At 37.9% G+C, this 19707-nt stretch overlaps 4 protein-coding genes across 5 annotated transcripts; 1 reads left to right on the top strand and 3 right to left on the bottom strand.

Annotated features, from left to right (window-relative positions):
• Window positions 1-3590: 3590 nt before the first annotated feature.
• Window positions 3591-6299, bottom strand: LOC110768550 (amino acid transporter AVT6A-like). The gene is made up of 5 exons (XM_088246947.1): window positions 5897-6299; window positions 5581-5733; window positions 4959-5162; window positions 4102-4567; window positions 3591-3889 (listed from the first exon to the last, which is right to left on the bottom strand). The coding sequence occupies exons 1-5, from the start codon at window positions 6297-6299 to the stop codon at window positions 3751-3753; spliced, it is 1365 nt and encodes a 454-aa protein (XP_088103073.1). The 3' UTR covers window positions 3591-3750.
• Window positions 6300-6987: 688 nt separating this feature from the next.
• Window positions 6988-8458, bottom strand: LOC110768551 (DNA binding protein). The gene is made up of 4 exons (XM_021972317.2): window positions 8150-8458; window positions 7847-8042; window positions 7652-7738; window positions 6988-7143 (listed from the first exon to the last, which is right to left on the bottom strand). Exons 1-4 carry the CDS (start codon window positions 8365-8367, stop codon window positions 6988-6990), a joined length of 657 nt encoding a protein of 218 aa, XP_021828009.1. The 5' UTR covers window positions 8368-8458.
• A 4200-nt stretch (window positions 8459-12658) lies between these two features.
• LOC110747303 (squalene monooxygenase SE1) lies at window positions 12659-16709 on the top strand. Its single transcript, XM_021947499.2, has 8 exons — window positions 12659-13126; window positions 14385-14496; window positions 14642-14816; window positions 14992-15160; window positions 15284-15502; window positions 15623-15898; window positions 15989-16267; window positions 16350-16709. The coding sequence occupies exons 1-8, from the start codon at window positions 12887-12889 to the stop codon at window positions 16488-16490; spliced, it is 1611 nt and encodes a 536-aa protein (XP_021803191.1). The 5' UTR covers window positions 12659-12886; the 3' UTR covers window positions 16491-16709.
• A 141-nt stretch (window positions 16710-16850) lies between these two features.
• Window positions 16851-19585, bottom strand: LOC110747302 (Chaperone DnaJ-domain superfamily protein). 2 transcript variants are annotated; one of them, XM_088254284.1, is made up of 7 exons: window positions 19234-19584; window positions 19105-19146; window positions 18733-18861; window positions 18001-18236; window positions 17735-17771; window positions 17343-17400; window positions 16851-17257 (listed from the first exon to the last, which is right to left on the bottom strand). In XM_088254284.1, exons 1-7 carry the CDS (start codon window positions 19378-19380, stop codon window positions 17178-17180), a joined length of 729 nt encoding a protein of 242 aa, XP_088110410.1. In that variant the 5' UTR covers window positions 19381-19584; the 3' UTR covers window positions 16851-17177. The 2 variants fall into 2 exon arrangements, with proteins under 2 accessions (XP_088110410.1, XP_088110412.1); XM_088254286.1 differs by lacking the exon at window positions 19105-19146 and having other exon boundaries at window positions 19234-19585.
• Between the last annotated feature and the right edge of the window lie 122 nt (window positions 19586-19707).

Below are 19707 nucleotides of genomic sequence, written 5' to 3'. Positions count from 1 at the left end.
TATACTAAACAAGGGAAAATTGAGAGGTTTAATATGTTGATTAATCCAACTAATGCAAAATTATTCTATAAACATGATTCACGACGCGCCCTCTGCTTGCATGTTCACTAGTGTGTGGCGCGCCATAAAAAATTATAATCGGTAGGATATGACAACATACGATATTACAAATGGTCTAAATTACCCTCGCCTCCTTGTTTGTTACCCACCGACAATTATCAGTTTATGAACGGGGGATAATTACGGGAAGCACCAGGCTGTTACGGTTACGGTGGTGCTCCTATGCTGACGCGCCGCACACTAACAACTCTCGTGGCGTAGGCATGTCAGTAAAGTGAGAGCAAGCGAGCCATTTTTCAAAATTCAAAAAATTCCTCCATAAAAAAGAAAATTTGAAAAAAGGTCTGGCAGGAGATGACTGGGACAGAGTGCATACATACAGGATAAGGGTTAAAACTGTCTTTTTATTCCACTGACAAGAATATAGACCCTTTTCCTAGTAATATTGAGACAAGGACGATGAGTAAAAACTGTAAAACAAATGGTCCGTCGATCTTGACACGTGAGATCGATGAGTTAGGATCACAAACCGCACGTGACGACCATGTTTTCATAAAGTGTGTGCCACGATGGTCGGAGGAGGAGACACGTGGAATGGCGGTGGTCCTCGGTCATAACTGGGTGCCCACCACAGCCGGCAGTGACTGGGCTGCCCACAGCTCTCTGTGCGTAATTCCCGGGTACTTGCCGCGTCATCCCACCCACTTCATATGAAAAACGTTCCATCGTTTTTTTATAGATGAAAAATTAAAACCCATGCAATGAAACGAGATGCACGTATTATTACGTGAGTGACATTCACAACTTAAACTATTTATAGTCCCATTACATAATAAGCATTGTATTTCTTTTGTGTTTTTCCTTTTACAATTTAAATCATAACATGTTTCTTGGAAAACAATAATGTTAGGTCGCACGGTTTGGTTATAAAATTTCACAGAAATATATGTGATGCATTAGGACACTAATGACCGAATTAGTATTGTATTATATAACTAATGATGTTTAATCGGTGAAATTGGCTTTGGAATAGCAATGATAATATAACTTTTAATTGTGGATGACAGCTCTCCACTGTGATTGCTTTCGATTTTGATTTCTTCCTCTTTGTTTTCTTTTTAAAATTTTGAAGAAGAAAAACGGAGAATTATACAAGTTTTAATTCAGCAACGGATTGAACAAAAGTAGAAAGTTACAAAAGTTGGAGGACATGTAGGTCCATGTGGCATTTTCTTTCTTTAAATCTAATCAAAGATTAGGTGATAGGTGCGATCAAAGAGCACTGCTCTTAATCCATAATTAAATGCGTTAGGGATCATAATGACTGTCCAAGTGGCAGGTTTAAAGCAAAATCAGAGTACTATAGCTCCTAGTAAAGAAATAATATTCTAGTTAATTGATAATTAATTGTATTAGTAACATTAGTTATATCACAATGATATATGTAACTTGTATATCATATATGTGATGTGTCACCCCGAACCGACACTGCGCTTTATATAAATCAATCATTAATAAAATGTTATAATAAAGCACCGGTTTGTTTACGACTGCAAAATCCAACTTTTAAAAGCTTACGATTGCAAGAAATATCTTTTGGACTATTTCGTCAAATTGTTTTATATATTCAAATTCAATTGTTTGTCAAATATTGAAACTTCTTTTTTTTTTTATTATTATAAATGAATCACGAATTGACATGTCGTTTTCTGATTGGTTTAAATCATCCAATTATGCATTGCAAACGTGCTGATTTATTTATGTATTTGGATGTAAAGTAATGGTGTCCATGTCTTGTAAATTCCCTGTGAGTGAGTTGTTTCATTTTTCTATTGTGACTCATGACTTTTGAGGATGTCCAAGTTCATTGTCGTTCTTGTTGGAGATGGAAATGGGCCAACTATAAACAAATTCATTGCTATTATAATCCAAGTCACAAATTTTACTTTATTTTTGCACTTCTTCTATAATTGGCACATCATTAGGGTTTCACAGTATGAAGCCATTTCTCAACAATCCTTCATGATTTCACCACAAAAAAAAAAAAGGATAAGATAGCAAACAAGTCAAACACTCAAGATTTCATTCTGTCAAGTTTTGTTAAGGCTAAGGATCCAATCCAACCTAGTTGACTGCCATATGCATTTAGCTATAATTGGGAGAGGGAGGGTGTTCCGTTAGCAAAAGTTACTGTATACATCGGATGTTAACAAAAGTTTGAGTGTTTGACTTAACAACAGTTTCAGTATGGAGTATGGACCACGGGCCAAACACCTTCTTACTTAACACTTATACGCAATGTTTATGTAAATTTGAAAAAAAGAGAGCGCCGTGAACATCTCATTCAAAAACAGGTGTGAATATAGGCATGGCCTGGCCAAATTCCAGATGCTCCAAACTTTTGTTTGTCTCATTCTGCTAAACTTCCTTCCTACTGGCTCAAGATGACTTTGTCTAATTTTGAATCTTTCAAACATCGTTTTCTATCGCGCAGAACCATCTGTCATCGAATCTTCCATCAAATTTATGGGTTTTTACTTTTATCCGAGTTAAGATGCAATGCAACTGGCAAAAATAGTATGGTTTTGTTGTCTCTTGTTCAAATATTGTCGACAATTATAATCCTCTAAATGGTGTTAGGCAAATGTAGGTTAAGACAGTATGTTGCACGGACACGGGTACAGGGACACGGGAACGCGACACGGCAATACGGCGACACGACGACATGGAAAATCTCAAAAACCAGCATTTTGGAGTGTCCGTGCAACCACCCTTTTACACGCAAGTTCGAAAGAGAAAAACCAAACATCAGCCTTCCTTTGTAGAGTTGACACTGGCCCAGCTATATAACATCATGCACAAATATTTTTCTAATCGAGGAGACAAACTAGTAATAACAATAACATCATCCACGTGGATAAATCGAGGAGACAAACACTAGGCCCAGCGATATATTTTAGTTGTTGAAGACCACGACTTGTATGATTTCCACAACAACAACGTAAGACGTCAGATTGGCAAATAAACAATCCCAAAGAAAATTTTCTGTGGGCAACATATAATTTATGCTTTTCTGTATATTTTATATTATTGGCGCAGAGAAACCATGAAACCATGAAACCATGAAAGTGAACGAAAACAATATAAGAGCTTCTGAGGTTGTGAAAAATGTGATCAAACTGATCAATCTTCATGTGTTGGTCAGCTGTTCTAGATCTGTCAGGTGGAGAGAGAGAAAGGGAAAGGGGCAGGCCATGTGTGTTTCGGATGCTATAGTCATCACAATTCGGAAAAATTGAAAACGACCAAAGTAAAACCAGGTTCAAAAAGCAAGCACAGATGATCATCCAATCCCAACCGATGAAAAGCTTTGAGTCGAATAATGCCACAACAACGCAATGCGAAACAGCTTTGGTGTTTGGTGGGGGACCCACTAAGAATCATTATTTAAACCTCTTTGGTCAAGTTAATTGTAATTTTATCCACCACCTGATTAATCTTTCCACATAACAACATGATACAGCAATCGCTTTATTTTCTTAATGATCAATGATTAGTAGGTTTTTATTATTAAAAATAAAATAAAAACAAGTTAAAGAAAAGTGTGTATTAAAAAAGTATGGAAAAAAGATGAAGGAATCTAATCTAATTCTAAATGAAACGAATGGAAAATTTTGCTGTTCTCGTATGTCAGCTTCCAGCGAGTTTATCACGACTGACAATGCTGTAAATGTCACTGGAGATGGCCGCTGTGCTTGAGGAGACAGCTAAAAAGATCATCACCCACGACACTAGTTTGTCCTTCTTTGTTGCAATTCCATGAGTGTCCCTGCATAACAGGACAGAGGAGGAAGGCATGGCTTTTAGGTCAAAGCAGAGAAGGTTTCTTCTCAGTCAATCAAAACATCAAGTGCTAAATGCAACCTTTTATTTTTAGCTTGTCCTTCTGTTCAAGTGTGTGAGCTTAGAAAAATATTATGCTTCGACGTGCAATTCTATCAATGTTATTATAACAAGTTCATTATAGTCAATGTTGCTTACCTAAGCGCAACGGCAGCGGGGAATATGAAACCAACGGAGATGGCAGCTGTAGCACCTGTGAACTGAAAGGCATCCCAGATGCTAGGCACAAAATTGGCTCCAAGAAAAATAAAACCCATGAGAGCTGCAGTTACTGTGTAGAATCTTCGATTGTCAAATGCAATAGGAATGGCAAAGGGGAAGAGAAGACCATCTAAATTGAGGCGAAGGGAGAAAAATACAATGGGGAAAACAAGCATCAGGTGGACGCCATAGCTAACCCTAACAATATCATCAAGAAATGAGCTATACGGAATTCCAAGATCAGCATCGAAATTTGCCAGCACATCATCCAGCGTGTGATCCCCAAAGAGAAGGAAACTAAAGAAGCTGGTTGCAATGTAAACAGATGAGCAAAATGCAAGTGAGGTCCGCACTATTGACTTCATCTGGGTAGGGTCTATTAGTTCATTCTCTATTGGGTGAACTGCAAGTGCAATAGAAAAGTAGTCAGCTAATAGAATACACATCCTTGTATTAAGCAATCAAATGCCATTTGAGATTACAATATGCACCATGGTTGTAGAAATTAGAACCAAAGTGTATCCACCGAGTCACTTGATAAGCTTGAACTGTAGTCCCTAACTATGTAGTTTGCCGTGAGATAGATCAGCGCCTATGATTATGGTGGTCGTTTGTATCTTATGGGCAAAATATAACGTAACATGACCATTGTTAACCGCTCCCTTAGCATTCATTACCAAATTTAATGGACTAATATAATCTTCAAATTACCACAAAGCATTATTTCCTTAACAATAATTCTATTATAAAAACAAAAGAAATCTAGCAGGCTTATTTGCATATGGAGTACTCACTGTTGTGGTGGCAGATATAGGCAGTGACTAGAATGGGAATGGTAGTGAAAAGCTTCCAAAATGATGCCTGGTCAACGAGTTTGGGCATCAAACGTGGAAATGCAATGCTTCCATCCATCAACTTAAAGATTGCTACTCCCGCTGTTATTGCCACAAAAACAACAGCCAAAGCAACCGACAATGCTGATGTGTATCGCAGCGAATCTAGCACAAAAAGATAATATATGTACAGAAATCAGTCACTGAATCAATAATTGTTATGCCAGTCAACAGCTGAAACCCTATTTACGTGGTATTTGATCTGATATCATCTCTTAGGAACATCATATGAACACTTTTTTTCCTATTATACATAATAACGCTTGCCTCCATTCATTCGTAAATAACTCAAGGAAGTTCAGAGTCTTCAATAGTTGTTCAAGCAAAACAACCAATGCAAGCTCATTGCCAGAACTGTAGCTGCTTATATGACAATATAAGCAGGACCAGAAAATGGCTAGCAATTTACTAACTTGGGCTACATTATATAATGCAACTAGTTTTTTTGCGACTACAATTTGTCAAAATATGTAATTATTAACAAGAAAAAAAAAACAGAGAGAGAGAGAGGTAGAGAATGTACCCACGCGCTTGAAAGAAATAAGAGGAGCCAAAACAAGGAGCGTGGTGAGAAGAAGCAACGAGAACCGTGCGGTCCACCAACGTTGACCAAACCATTCCTCTATTACACCCGAATGGCGTACTCCTTCCGACGAAGTCCCCGACATCACATCCCCTGCAACACCAAAATTCCAAAATTAGCCCCTTCCCAAAATATAAGCTGGGGCACATACGACGTCGCTTAGCAGCTAAACTCGGAAAGTCTGAACCTCGTTGACCAAAAAATAAATACACTCCAGAAATTAAAAATAAAAAGTATTGTTGAGCAGAAACTATACCGATGATGATCATGTAGACGACGAGCATGCCCAAGTTGTTGACGACGACGCAGAGCTGGAGGAGGCTCCGTCCGGGCCCACCGAAAGCGTCGCCGACCAGACCCGAATACGAGGCTGTCTTGGAAGCTCGCGTGAACCGCATGATCATGTCGATGGACGACTCGGTCAACATAGCCCCCAAAACGATCATAATTAGGCCCGGAATCAGGCCCAACTGCTTAACCGCCGCCGGCAGAGCCATGATCCCGGCACCAACGATTGTAGTCGACATGTTGAAGACGGCTCCGGAAAACGACGCGCCGTTGAAACCGACCTCGACGGAGTCATGGTCGTCGTGCTTCTGGGGCAGGAGCGGAGTTTTGGGGCTGCGCCGGTACTTCCGGTCTGACGAGACAATCGTCATTTTGGTAGATTATGGGGGTTGTTGGGTTGGCCGTTGAGGGAGTTTGGGGAGGGGATTTTTATCTGATTTGTTGCTCGCACAGGAACCGACCTGGAAACGAATAGCGCGTTGACACGTTAGCAGACTTGATTACAGCTTGGAATTGGAAGGCCGTTATGACAAAGCAAACGACAAAAGGGGAGCCTAGGAAACTCCTTACGATTTGGAAAAGCATTAGGATGGCCCAATAAATAGGAGAGCTTATAAAAGATAATTAGCTTTTTTATGGATTTCATTCCAATTGGGTGTTTCAAATTTTAATAAACGCGTTTCTTTGAGAGGGGGCTGACCAATTTAACGTATTGCAGAGTTTTTTGACCAAGCATGGACCAAAACCAACAAAGTCTGTCTAGAATTTCATTCAAACGATATGTTAACAGTAACTGCTAATGGTAGGGCCAAAGTTTAAATGGGCTTCTAGTTTACGTTGAGAATTAGGGCTTTTTGATCCCAGAAACTGATAAAATAAAATAAATTCAGACAATATTTACTCATATGAGTCAATGATTCATAGTTTGCAAAATGCAAAGCACAAGCTTCGTTCATGAGAGTTGATGAAATACTTGCTTGTACAGCATTTTAATGTAGTTTTGAAGTTAGTTAGAACTTACAAGCATTGCCAAAGCCAGTTAAATGGCTGAGCACTACATCAGCGCTTTCGCCTTCTCTTGTTGGGATTTTTACTTTTATCAGTTTTGAGGTCTGGATCTGATTCCGAAGATAGCAGCTTGGCCCCTACAGCACCACTCCACAAAGCCCTCTCTACATCTGATGGTGTGAAGCTCTCCCCTTCGGCAGTCAGTTCCTGCATGCATTCCACCAGCAGATAGTTAAAAGTGGCAGCAAAATCCATGGAAAAGTAAATAATGTGACATTAGTTTAGATAATATTCTTGTTAACACCATGCCAAACTAAAAGTATCACAACTTACAGATTTGGCACACTTAATATTATAATTTAATTTAGTACGGAAAATGGACATGCTACACTCCATCACCATAAAAAAACATAGGCTTGAATTACAAAGATAGCAGCTTTCATGCTCATGACGATGAAAATCAGCCCTGAGAAAGTTCAATCCGGCAGGGGGTATGCGTGCCCTCTCACAATCATCAAATCGCATGGACATCATATGATGGGTAGATGCGAGATCATATGATACAACCGCACCAACCCTGGGATTTTTGTTCCACATACAGTATTACACTATATTAATTGGCACTAGATTTGTATAATGTGCATGTGTTATATGCTTGCATTGCAGTCATCAAGTAATTTTCCGAGTTACACCAATGCTGAAGGAATTGACTGACCTTTGCTTTCTCCTGTAACTTATTTGCGAATAACAGGTACTGCTTGAGTGTATAGTCTTTGGAGTTGCCAAGAGCTGCAACCATAGCCTGTTACCAAACAAACACAAATTAAATTTGAAAATCAACCAGAAAGACATTACTCAAATGAGAAGCAATAAACCCAAAATCTACACTCAAAACCCTAAGCTAATTCACCTCGTCGGACATGAAGGGCGCCACGTCAGGAGCGTAAGCTGCCAGAACGGCAGAGGCGGTGGCGGGACCCACCCCTTTGAGCACCGTGAGCTCAGAGATAGCCTTTGAGATATCAGGAAGAGCCTGAAACGCCTTTTGGGAGGCCGATTTCACCACGGCCTCGTCCAAAGCCGATACGAAATCCAACAGCCTCGGCCTCAAATTCACAATTTTAAATACAAATTTAGCACTCCTCAGTCTAACCGCAGAATTGATATATACACACAAAAATGTTGAAGGAGAGAGAGAGAGAGAGAGAGGTACCGCCATTTGCCACGTGTGAGCTTCCAGCGCATTAGGTCAGAGAGCTCGGAGGTGGTGATGAAGGGGCTAGGGTTTCGTTGGTGGAGGAGAGAAGGGAGCTCGTTGCGGTAAAAGTCGTCGAGAGAAACCAAATTGGGTTTGTTGAGTGATTGGATGCGAGACGAGTAAGAAGATAGGGCCTCTCTCCAGAGACTCAGAGTAGAGCACTCAAATTCCATTTTTGCTGTTGCTTGCTGTACCGCGTCTTGCCTCTTTGGTTTGGTTGGTTTCTTTCGCCTTTCGCAAATCAGTTCCCGCTACTGCCGCTACGCCCGTCTTTTAATTTTAATTTTCTGCTTCTCAGTTGAGTTTCTGCCTTAATGGATTTGCCAACAGGCCCGTTGGGCCCTTTTCGCATTGGGCTCAAAAACTCATTTTGCATAGCATGACAACGTGGCATTAGTAAATTTTAAGAATAATACAAAATTTTAAAAATTTATATTCGATATAATATGATTTCTTCTTTTAATATACAATAGAGTGCTGCCAAACAAACCCTAAAATTAACTGAGTACACCCTATGATCTAAGTACACCCTAATATTTTAATTAAAATATAAAATTAATTAAGTACACCCTATTTAACTACAAAAAATACCTCTGATACACCTATACTCTCTATCAGACAACACCTTAATACCAATCCTAAACCAAATTTCTCTTTTTACATGAATTTGTGCCCTATGTTTATATTTATAAATGTATTGAATTTACAGACACAAACATTGAACTTATTATTTGATTTCACAAGTTATATGAAGGAATTTTCATGGGCCCTCAACATATTATTTGGATCTAAACCAGAAAAGCTATAAAGGCATTTTCGATGTTGAAACAACCTAGAAACTGCTCCCTTTGAAGAACAAATTAAAACCAATTTCCAGAGGAAGGTTACGAAACATTGTGGGCAGTGAAGAACAAATCAAGATAGTATAACCCATTTGATAACAAAATCAAAATGAGATTTACCAATATCAGACGACCACGACACTAGTATAATGGTACGACGACGGCGCTGCTGTAACGGTGGAGAAGCAGATGCGACGACGGTGTTAGTGTGACGGTGGAGGAGAAGATGTTATAAAGGAAGCATTGCTATGTCCGGTCGAGGAGACGATGACGAAGTTTCATAATTCAATATATCATTTTTGGTCATTTTATATTAAGGTAAATTAGTAATTCAATAAATAGTTTTTGTAGTAGGGTGTACTCAGTTAATTTTATGATTCGTTTAGTAGCACTCTAGATATTTGAGAGAGGAAGAACCTCGTCGTATGCCATAATAAGCACTTTTAACCAATCGAGTTACAAAGTCTTGTCATAATATAGAATATGATTATATAGGTTAATCCCATTGAGTTTAGTTTATGTAATTTACAAATTATTCCAATCCAATGACATCGGTCAACTTTCATTCATTTATTATATATATAAAAAATGTCACGCAAACGTCACATAAAAGACTAAAATTGACGAATTTCGTACAATAAATTAACACAAGTTTATAAAAATCCTAAAACATAAAAGTTGAACTTTATGAAAACTATATCGACCAAAAACGTTTTCTAGCCATGGTAAAGTTCAGTCTCACTCATCTTGAGTCAAACTTGTTATGTTGTTGCGCGGGATTTTACATTAGGCAAATTAATAAAAAGAAGCCGTTAATTTGGACATATTTCTTAACACATGCGATGCAAGTGGCAAACCCAAACTACACTCTGATGCCGCCAATTGGTTTTATATCACGTCTTACTCATTTTGACTGATTAGTTCATAAAAAATAAATTATTGTTGCATTATTATTGACGGCGTACGGACGAGTGTGCCCGCCGAATTCTTCAGCGGCGGAGTGCACTTTTGTCTTGGACCTTGGTCATCCGACTACTCCTCCTATTATATTGGTATATAATTTACGTTAATCTTGCAAATTAATCCTGATTATACTTTGTTTTTTGGTAAAGATGTTTGATGATAACACAGAGGAGAGGATGAAAACATCCAAAAATCAATGTGAAAGCTTGAACTCATGCATAAAATATATTGTCACAAAAAATTAATCAATGTTTCGAACTTTAGGTTTGAGACTGTTTGTATATTAAACACTTTAATTAGAAAGTTAATGTGTGACGAGCTTGAGAATTATAATATATTGATCTCTCTCTCTTTTTTTTCCTTTCTTTGGCTAAAAATTATAATATAGGTCTCTTGATCCAATTTCCACACTTCTTTTTTTCCCAAATATCCTTTTTTAAAGTTCCGTAAAACATGTAATGCCTGTCACGCTCCCACCAATCAGATTACAATATTATTTATTTTAGATCATATGCCATCCCAGCTTAATTATTCTTGACTAATATACTGTACAAATCAGATTCACCTGATTTTATATAATAATACGTTCGTAACCAAAAAATTATATATATTTTTTCGAGTACCCCAACCTTCTTTTTGTTTGACAACTGTTCGAAGTGAGAGCCTTGACTCTAAGTTCTAAACCCAAGACGAAATTTTGGTCAAATTATTCACAGTTCAACCAGTAATTTATTCATCTAATTTGTTCCCTAATCTCATGGGCCATGTAAAATAGAAAAGGGGTTTGTGATACTGTGGATGCTTGTAAATTGGAGAGCAGGCAAAAAATAAAAAACAAATATACATTGAAATGGACAACATTCACTAACATGTGGTAAACCACAATGACTAAATTGGCCAAATTAAAAACACAGAGACTAAATTGGTCGGATAAATAAAATACAGAGACTATTTTAACATTTAAGCCATAATTATTTGTACTTTAAACTTACAACTTCCAATACTATATAATAAAAAGATTATAAAACAAAAGGAAATCAAATTACTTGTATTTTTTCAAGTGTATTCATTTAAGATTTTAAAAGAGTTCAATGGAGTTATAAAGTTTATAGAGTTCAATATATTTCAATTGATTTCTATAAACTCCACATAGAGTTTGATTGAATTCCTAGATTGATTTTAATGGTGTTCGTTAGAGTTTTATCATAGATTTTAAAAGAGTTTATTAAAGTTCTAAAATGTTATTTTATTTCATTTCCCCTTTTTTTTTAGCACTTGAGCTATTACTTATGCTGTCATCAACAATATCTTTATGGTTTCAAAATAATGTTTCTCTAATTCTTCGTCGTCCATTTCCTCTTCTTCTTTTTCTTCATTGATTTCTTCATTTCATAGTACTGTGCTTCTTCCATCTCCATTAATGACCAAAAAAAAAAATTGCACATATAAGCAACTAATATAAAGAAGGAAAAAGGCAAAAAAAAAAGAAAAAGGGATGCATGTAGATCGATAAAGAAGGCTATAGCATAATATGATGTACAAAAACAAATTTATTTTTTTTTAATAAAAAAAACAAAACAAAACTAGGATGGGATTGTTTTTCTTTTTTTTTTTGGTTATAAGGATGGCCGAAGCCAAGAGAAAGAAAGGCTAAACAGGCACAGCCTTAGCGTGGGTCCTCCATAATTTATCATCCAATAAAGTATTGGTAAGATAATCAGGAGCAAACTCATACTGGTGCATACCCAATGGGAGCCCATGCCCCATATTGGCAAGGTGGTCGGCAACTTTATTTTGTTCTCTGTAAACATGAGAGATGTTGCAACTCCAGTTCCGTCTCATTAACTCCTTGCAATCTTCAATCAAGCATAAAAGAGGGTGGGGTGCTATTGTATATTGATATATGATGTACAACAACAACGACTATTCAGAGAGAAGAGATTGGAGCTTTTATTTGTAATCAACAACAATAATTATTGGGAAAAAGAGGAACACATGTTCAAAGACTATCGATATTGAAGATATATGATATATGATGTACAACAACAACAACTATTGGGAAGACTATCGATGAGAGATCATACATATATGAAAGCGTAGTAGAAAAAGATGAGATTTTTTACCTCCACTTGACAAGCACACATGTTCAAAGACTGGAAAGCACAGAGCACTTTCAAAGTTTCTAGGGTTTTGACATAAGATTTGTCAAGGCATTTTGTATTTATACTTACCACTTTAAATTCTAACGAAATTGGGCAACTCATTAATTCCTTCAAAATAAATGACTTTTTGAATATACCTAAATTTTGTTTGATGTCTAAAAAGTCATAATTAAATAGACCTAGATTTCGATGGATTTTTTTTAAGTCAATTGAAATCTGAATCGAATACACCCAAACTTTTACAAATTCTTTTAAAATTTTAATTGAATACACCTCTCAATAATACATGATTATAAAATATAAAAAAACATAAAAATTTAGAATAAAAAGTGAAGCACCAGTCAACCTAGGGTTCAATACGCACAGCTTAAGCTAGAACACTCACATGGCGCAAGATAGAAATCCAACCAAACGCATCGTATTGCACAGCTGTGACATATTTGTCATTTTGACTCGTGGAGCCCTATAAAAGGTGAACATGCCCTGCCAACACACATATCGTGGCACCGTTGCAACAACGTATAACCGTTCCAAAAAAGGCAAAGAGCCAGCGAAGAGCCAGAGACTCGAGAGAAGAGAGAGTGTGTATTGTGTGTGAGAGAGAGACGCATCAAGAAAAAAGCCAATACAGAGAGAGAGAGAGTGAGAAACAGAGAGACGCGTCGTCGTTTCGTCCTCTTGTCGTCTCTGAGAGCTTCGATCGAGTTCGCATTTTCGGAGGAGAAATGGCGGATCAGTACTTGCTTGGATGGATCTTGGCCTCCGTGCTGGGCCTCGTGGCGCTGTACAGAACGCTGGTGAAGAGGAACGACGATCGTCGCAGCGCTTTGGTGGAGAAGAGAAGCGAGTGCGTGAAGAGCGTCATGGTCTCGAATGGAGAATGCAGATCTACTGACGGCGATGTCGACGTTATAATAGTCGGAGCAGGCGTCGCCGGCGCTGCTCTGGCTCACACTCTCGGCAAGGTGAGAGAATATGCTTCGTTTGAGCCTCTTGAGTTTCATTTTCTCGGCAAACAAACACATTTGTTTTCATTTCTTGTTGATTTGAATCGGTATGGTATTCTGATTGCTGTGTGCGATGAGGCACACGCGCTTGAATTCTTTTGAAAAGGTTAAAAAGAAAAAGCAGATGCTCTTGAAAACTGGTAGTGATTTGATTTAATATAAAATTAAGGTTAATTACAAACACAGTGACACACAAGCGCGGGCACCACATACACCTGCATGTTATACAGAATTACTCTAATAACCTTCTGAATTAAGCTTTAACAAGTAAACAAACCTGCTCAAATGTCATCTAGGTAGCTTACACCTTTATGTCTTAATCTGACATCATCTCTGATAATCATGCTAGAATATGAATAAAGATGGTGGTTTCAATTTGCTGTTCTGGTCCTAATAATTTTCGAGTTTTCGACGACGTTGTTGCATCACTCGCATAGTTACTGTCAAAACTTTATATACGAACTTATTGCCTGCGGAAATTTTGCTGGTAGGATCTTTGGTAAAATTGTAAGTGGTTGCCCAGTTAAAATACATATGTGCAATTTTAATTGATAATACTAAGACCTTTTGATTCGATCAAGTGTGCTGTTAAAGTCTAGTTCGTACAGGCAGAGGTACAAATCTAAAGGAATATCTCTTTCTGCAATCTTTTATATTTTTTGTTTAGATTATTGTTTCAAACATTACGTTTGAATAACTACTACATGTCCTGTATTGTCTAACAGCTAGGACTGGGGATTGTAAAGGACAGAATGCGTTGCTAACAAAAGTATATTCCTTATATATGAAGAGTCTAATACGACATACTATTCCCACCAAAAAGAAAAACATGTAGACTAAGTAATCCATCTGTTACCAACTACCACTAAGTCCTGTAATTACAAGGGCCTGCACTTTTGTGAGGTTTTGTCTTACTGACCAGATTCAAGCTTACAACGCTGGTCATGGATTGAAATTAAGCTTTGATGTACTTTGCAGCTTAATTTTTCAAGCTCATATTTGCGCTTGACTTTTAATTTTTAATTTTTTTACATTGTATCCGTACTGTAAAAGATTGTTGAAACAGGGCCTTTTTTTTTTTTTCATTAACAAAAAGCAAACATCAAAGCTGAAGACGCCCTAAGGGAGATGGCAATTGCTTAGTTTTCTTTTATCTGGTTTGATTCTAGTGCAAATTATTTCTTGTGGAAATTGATGAACCTACTTTGGACTGAAGGATGGACGTCGAATTCATGTGATTGAACGAGACTTGCAAGAGCCAGACCGAATTGTTGGTGAACTACTACAACCTGGAGGCTACCTCAAATTAATTGAGCTGGGACTAGAAGGTAGTCTCATTCAAACTTTTTAACCATGGAGATGTATATGTTTATGCAGCAAGTTTCTTCTTTCATAGTGAATTAGTTGGAATTGATTAACTGAATTACAGCAGAAATCATTAGTTAATGGACTTTGAATTATATCTGACTGCAGATTGTGTGGAGGAAATTGATGCCCAGCGGGTGTTTGGCTATGCTCTTTTCAAGGACGGGAAAAATACTAGACTCTCTTACCCCTTGGAGAAATTTCACTCAGATGTGTCTGGAAGGAGCTTCCACAATGGCCGTTTCATACAGAGGATGCGGGAGAAGGCTGCAACTATTCCCAAGTATGCATTTTCTCCCTTGGTTGATACAAATCAAATGTTGGTTTCCTTTATACTGTTTGTTTCTGCCTGTTGACTCAGTGGCGAGTTCACGTGCTATTGTTTAATATATTTCATTTCTTTGGAGACTTTCTATTCACTTGTAGTTATGCTTTCCCTTTTCTTTTATTGTCTTTAGTGTGCAATTGGAGCAAGGAACAGTTACTTCTCTGCTTGAAGAAAAGGGAACAATTAAAGGTGTGCAATACAAGAATAAGACTGGCCAAGAGATGACAGCATATGCACCTCTTACTATTGTTTGTGATGGGTGTTTCTCCAACTTGCGTCGCTCTCTTTGTGATCCTAAGGTGAGGTTTGGATATATAGCATTATATTTGTCTGCAAAGTAACTAAAAACATATGTAACATTCAACTTTGTTAATGCCTAGAGCTGTCATCAACTTCTTATTTATTAATTTTGTTTTCTGCAGGTGGATGTGCCTTCTTGTTTTGTTGGGTTAATCCTGGAGAATTGCGATCTTCCACATGCAAATCACGGACATGTTATATTAGCAGACCCTTCTCCTATTTTGTTCTATCAAATCAGTAGTACGGAGGTTCGCTGTCTGGTTGATGTACCTGGACAAAAAGTTCCTTCCATTTCAAATGGTGAAATGGCAAAGTATTTGAAGACTGTGGTGGCTCCTCAGGTACCGTACATATATATGCTTTTTATGACTTTATTGAACTTTCTTTTCTTCTCTGCATTTTTCTATTTACCCATTAAATCCAGGATTTGGTTTCATGTTTCCTCTGCACTTCAATTGCAGATTCCCCCTCAACTTTATGATGCCTTCATAGCTGCAGTTGATAAGGGTACCATAAGGACAATGCCCAACAGAAGCATGCCAGCCGCTCCCTATCCTACTCCTGGAGCACTATTGATGGGAGATGCATTCAATATGCGCCACCCTCTAACAGGGGGAGGAATGACCGTGGCATTGTCTGATATCGTTGTGCTGCGGAATCTTCTCAGGCCTTTGACCAACCTAAATGATGCATCCACACTGTCGAAATATCTAGAATCATTTTACACTCTGCGCAAGGTAAGTTATATTAATATGCTGGTGTTTTAAAACACGAAGTTCTGCGCTATCTAAACTCTAACTCAGTTTATATAATCCTCCAATTTTCAGCCAGTGGCATCCACTATAAATACATTGGCAGGGGCCCTTTACAAGGTCTTTTCTTCTTCACCTGATCAAGCGAGGAAGGAAATGCGCCAGGCTTGCTTCGATTACCTAAGTCTCGGAGGTGTATTCTCTAATGGACCAGTATCTCTACTCTCAGGACTCAACCCTCGCCCGTTGAGTTTGGTTCTCCATTTCTTCGCTGTTGCAGTATATGGTGTTGGTCGACTGTTGCTGCCATTTCCATCGCCTAAACGCGCCTGGATTGGAGCCAGATTAATTTCCGTGAGTATAAATTGGTTGTATTTTCCCTTCTTCACACTAGTGAGGTGCTTAATTTCTGACCAGACAAGTTTCTCTGCTGCAGAGTGCCTCAGGAATCATATTCCCCATAATTAAGGCCGAAGGAGTTAGACAAATGTTTTTTCCCGCTACTGTTCCAGCATATTACAGAGCACCTGTCTCAAGTGAGAAGCAAATGAAAAAGACTGAAGATAGCATAAATTGAAGGTTTTGAGAAAATCGTGCTGCCGGCGGAGGCTCCGATTTGGACTGCCACCTGCCATTCCTCGTGCGAAGTTGAAGGGGGAGGGTGGTGAATGCAAAAAACAGAGATTTGTTGTAGTAACCGCAGATTTTGTTTCCAAGGACTCTTTCTTTCTATGTGTTTATTCCTTTATTTTATTTTTTTAAAGTACATAATAGAAAGAAAAAAACTTCTAATGTCCTCAATAATTTATTTATTTGTTTATTTTATTTAAGGATCAAATTCAACCCGTAGAAAAAGATAAAAAAAACACAGAACATCCACATGGTAAACAAAATTAAATTCTACCGAATTATTTTTCAGTTAATCACACTCAATTAATTTTATACATCACATAATTTTTGGAAAATTGTTAAAACAATATATTACAAAGCCTATGCATGCATAGTCGCATGTTCTCCAAAATCCAAATACATAGCCCGCCTTTACTTTATGTGGGTATAAAAAAATATCACCAATTATTCCCATATGATATACAACATCAAGAACGAACTTTCAAATTCTTTATCACGAGGCTAAGATTAATCTACTCAGAATTATGTTCTTGCTGTTACTAATAATGCAAAGAAAAGGTGGAAGTGCCCTGTTGAATACTGCACAACCCTGCGCCCTTAAACGTCTCAAAAATCTCAGGCTGTATCAGCCGGTTCACAGATTCGTGTGTCCCCTCTCTTTCTTTATGGCCTCGTAGGACGTCATTACCTCTTTAAACTTTGCTTCAGCGGCCTCTGCAACAAAAGACAAGCAGTGAACTTCAATGCAAAGCAATGGCATCAGCTAACAAAAATTCGGTAATGGCCAAGAAAACCCCACCTTTATTATCTTGGTTCTGATCTGGGTGAAATTGCTTTGCCTTGGTCCTAAAAGCCGTCTGCAAGAATAAAACAAGGTTAAGAACACAAAATAAATGACTCAGTTACTCTATGAAACTCTTTAATGGATTAGACTCTAGTAACAGCTGCTGGAACTTCAATACAACGCACATATCAGAACTACAAGTTCTTGTTGTGGTTTGAACCAATGATCTCTATTGTTATATCTGACACGAAGTTATAGCAGGTCCATCATAATCTCCACCACAAATAAAATGTCACGAGGTACAGCCAACATCCAATTACAGTCATAAAATTAATAGGGGAAAATACAGAGGGCGAAATCTATTAGCTCTGAACGCTGTTAACAGTACGTCAAAACACAGGGAATACCTTAATCTCAGCATCCGTGTAAGGTGCCTTTCTAAACCTGTTCAAAAAAGAAGAGAAGTGAAAATGTCAAGTTTATGTTATTGATGAGATTGGGGAATCATGCAAATACATGTCTGACAGATCTGATCTTCTGAACATGGGACGAAATTGCAAAGTGAATCCAGCATTACATCTTAAAATGATATAAACTCAACTTGGTACATCAGCCAGATATTGACTATCAACAACACACAGAAAAGGAGATCTATGCATGATACCAACTTCACCTGTCAAGGCCTAATATTGAGTAGTGATGCGATAATAAATAGCTTGCATTTTCCCTAGGAGTCTCCCTGTAGTTATTCCTCCGGTCTTTGAAGGATGTATCAGTTTTCCAATACCAATCTTCTCGCTGGAAATGCTGATGGTATGCACCTTGACCATTTTCCCTCCAGCTCTCATAGCTGCTTTTGTATTTGTTCCTCTCTCTATTGAACACACTTTGCATACGCCTAATACGTTCCTACAGATGACAATCATGATAAAAAAATAAAAAAACAATCCTTTGAGTTAACTCAGGGATGCTTTCTATGTTACAATCGTGATTAAAAAGAAAACAACCCTATGAGTCATCTTAGGGATGCTTTCTTTGTTATAAAGAGAGAGAGACTTGACATTTTAAGGCAAGCACTAAGAACTACTCTAACATTGGAGTTGAAAATATTAAATCTGAGCTCAGCAGGTTTTCGGGATGCAAAGTGATGACTTGTGCATGCCTTTTGCATTTAGAGATATACAATAAATAAAAAAGTTTGAGCAAAGGCAAAACAGCAATTGGCTAAGAAACAGCACTCACTCTGAGAGTTTTACAATAATGGCAATAATGGCGGAAGATTTCAGTCTTACAAATAAATAAATAAACATTAATCAGAGTTTTACAATCAACGTTTGCATGATTAACAGATAGTTGCCGAGAAGTAAATCTGAAAACCAATATAGAAATTAGAATGAAAACTCACCACTCTCTCCAGTTCTTCCTCATACTCCTCTTGCATGCGACGATTATATTTTTTCCATGCTTCCTCCTGAAAGGATGTCCGGAATGAACTACCGCTTCCTCCTTTCCACGATGATTGTGATCTGAACAACTTTTTCCATGCAATGAAAAACATGATCAGCTCCAGTAAGAACTACAAACTAACCCACATATTAACTTTTATTTAAGAAGAAGAAAAGAAAAGAACAGGATTACTTTCTAATTAAGCACTTTTAACTACATTAACCATGGTCTCTTAAACTTCATCTCAAGCATAGAACTTTCGGTTCACAAATAACAAAAGGCTTCGAATTTACAAAATCGCAGACAAACCCATTATTTATACGAAATCTACCTGAGTATAGACCCAATCAACAGTCCTACGAAGCTGAGAAACCTGCCAAATTCCCACACAATTCTCAATTCTCAATTCCTATTGGCCTCACACTCGTACAAGAAGGAAGATGAAGAAAATTGAACTTACCGCGAGAGTGGTGGCGGTGGCGCCAATTAGACCGAACACCAGAATTCCCCAAATCTTCATATCTTCCTCTTTCTCCTGGTAGGGTCTGTTTGGCGGCGTCCACGGGCCATTCTTATTCCTATTCCGATTATCATCGTCGTCGCTCATTTTCCCGCAAAGTCTCAAGCTTTACCTATCGAATTCAACAATTGTTACTGTAAATGTTCGCGAAACCCAACAACCATGGCTAGGGTTTTTCCTGTTAAAAAAAATAGGACTTTTTATTAATTGTATTTCCTCACAGAGTCGCTTACACCGCCTTGGAATACGACTCTCTCTCAAATTCTCAGTGGAAATGGAGTTGGAGACACATCTGAGCAGAGAAACCGATCTCCAATCTTGGGGATGTGGGCTTGTGTGATTTGTGGGCCGTGGGCTCATGGGCCCAATCGGCCCAAACCAATTAGATTTTGGAACCAAAAAAATAAAAAACGA

The sequence above is a fragment of the Prunus avium genome, chromosome 1 (assembly GCF_965620075.1).
Source record: "Prunus avium chromosome 1, drPruAviu1.hap1.1, whole genome shotgun sequence".
Classification (NCBI taxonomy): Eukaryota; Viridiplantae; Streptophyta; class Magnoliopsida; order Rosales; family Rosaceae; genus Prunus; species Prunus avium.
Note: the sequence above shows the minus strand (reverse complement) of the source record. Positions and strands in the feature narration are given on the sequence as shown.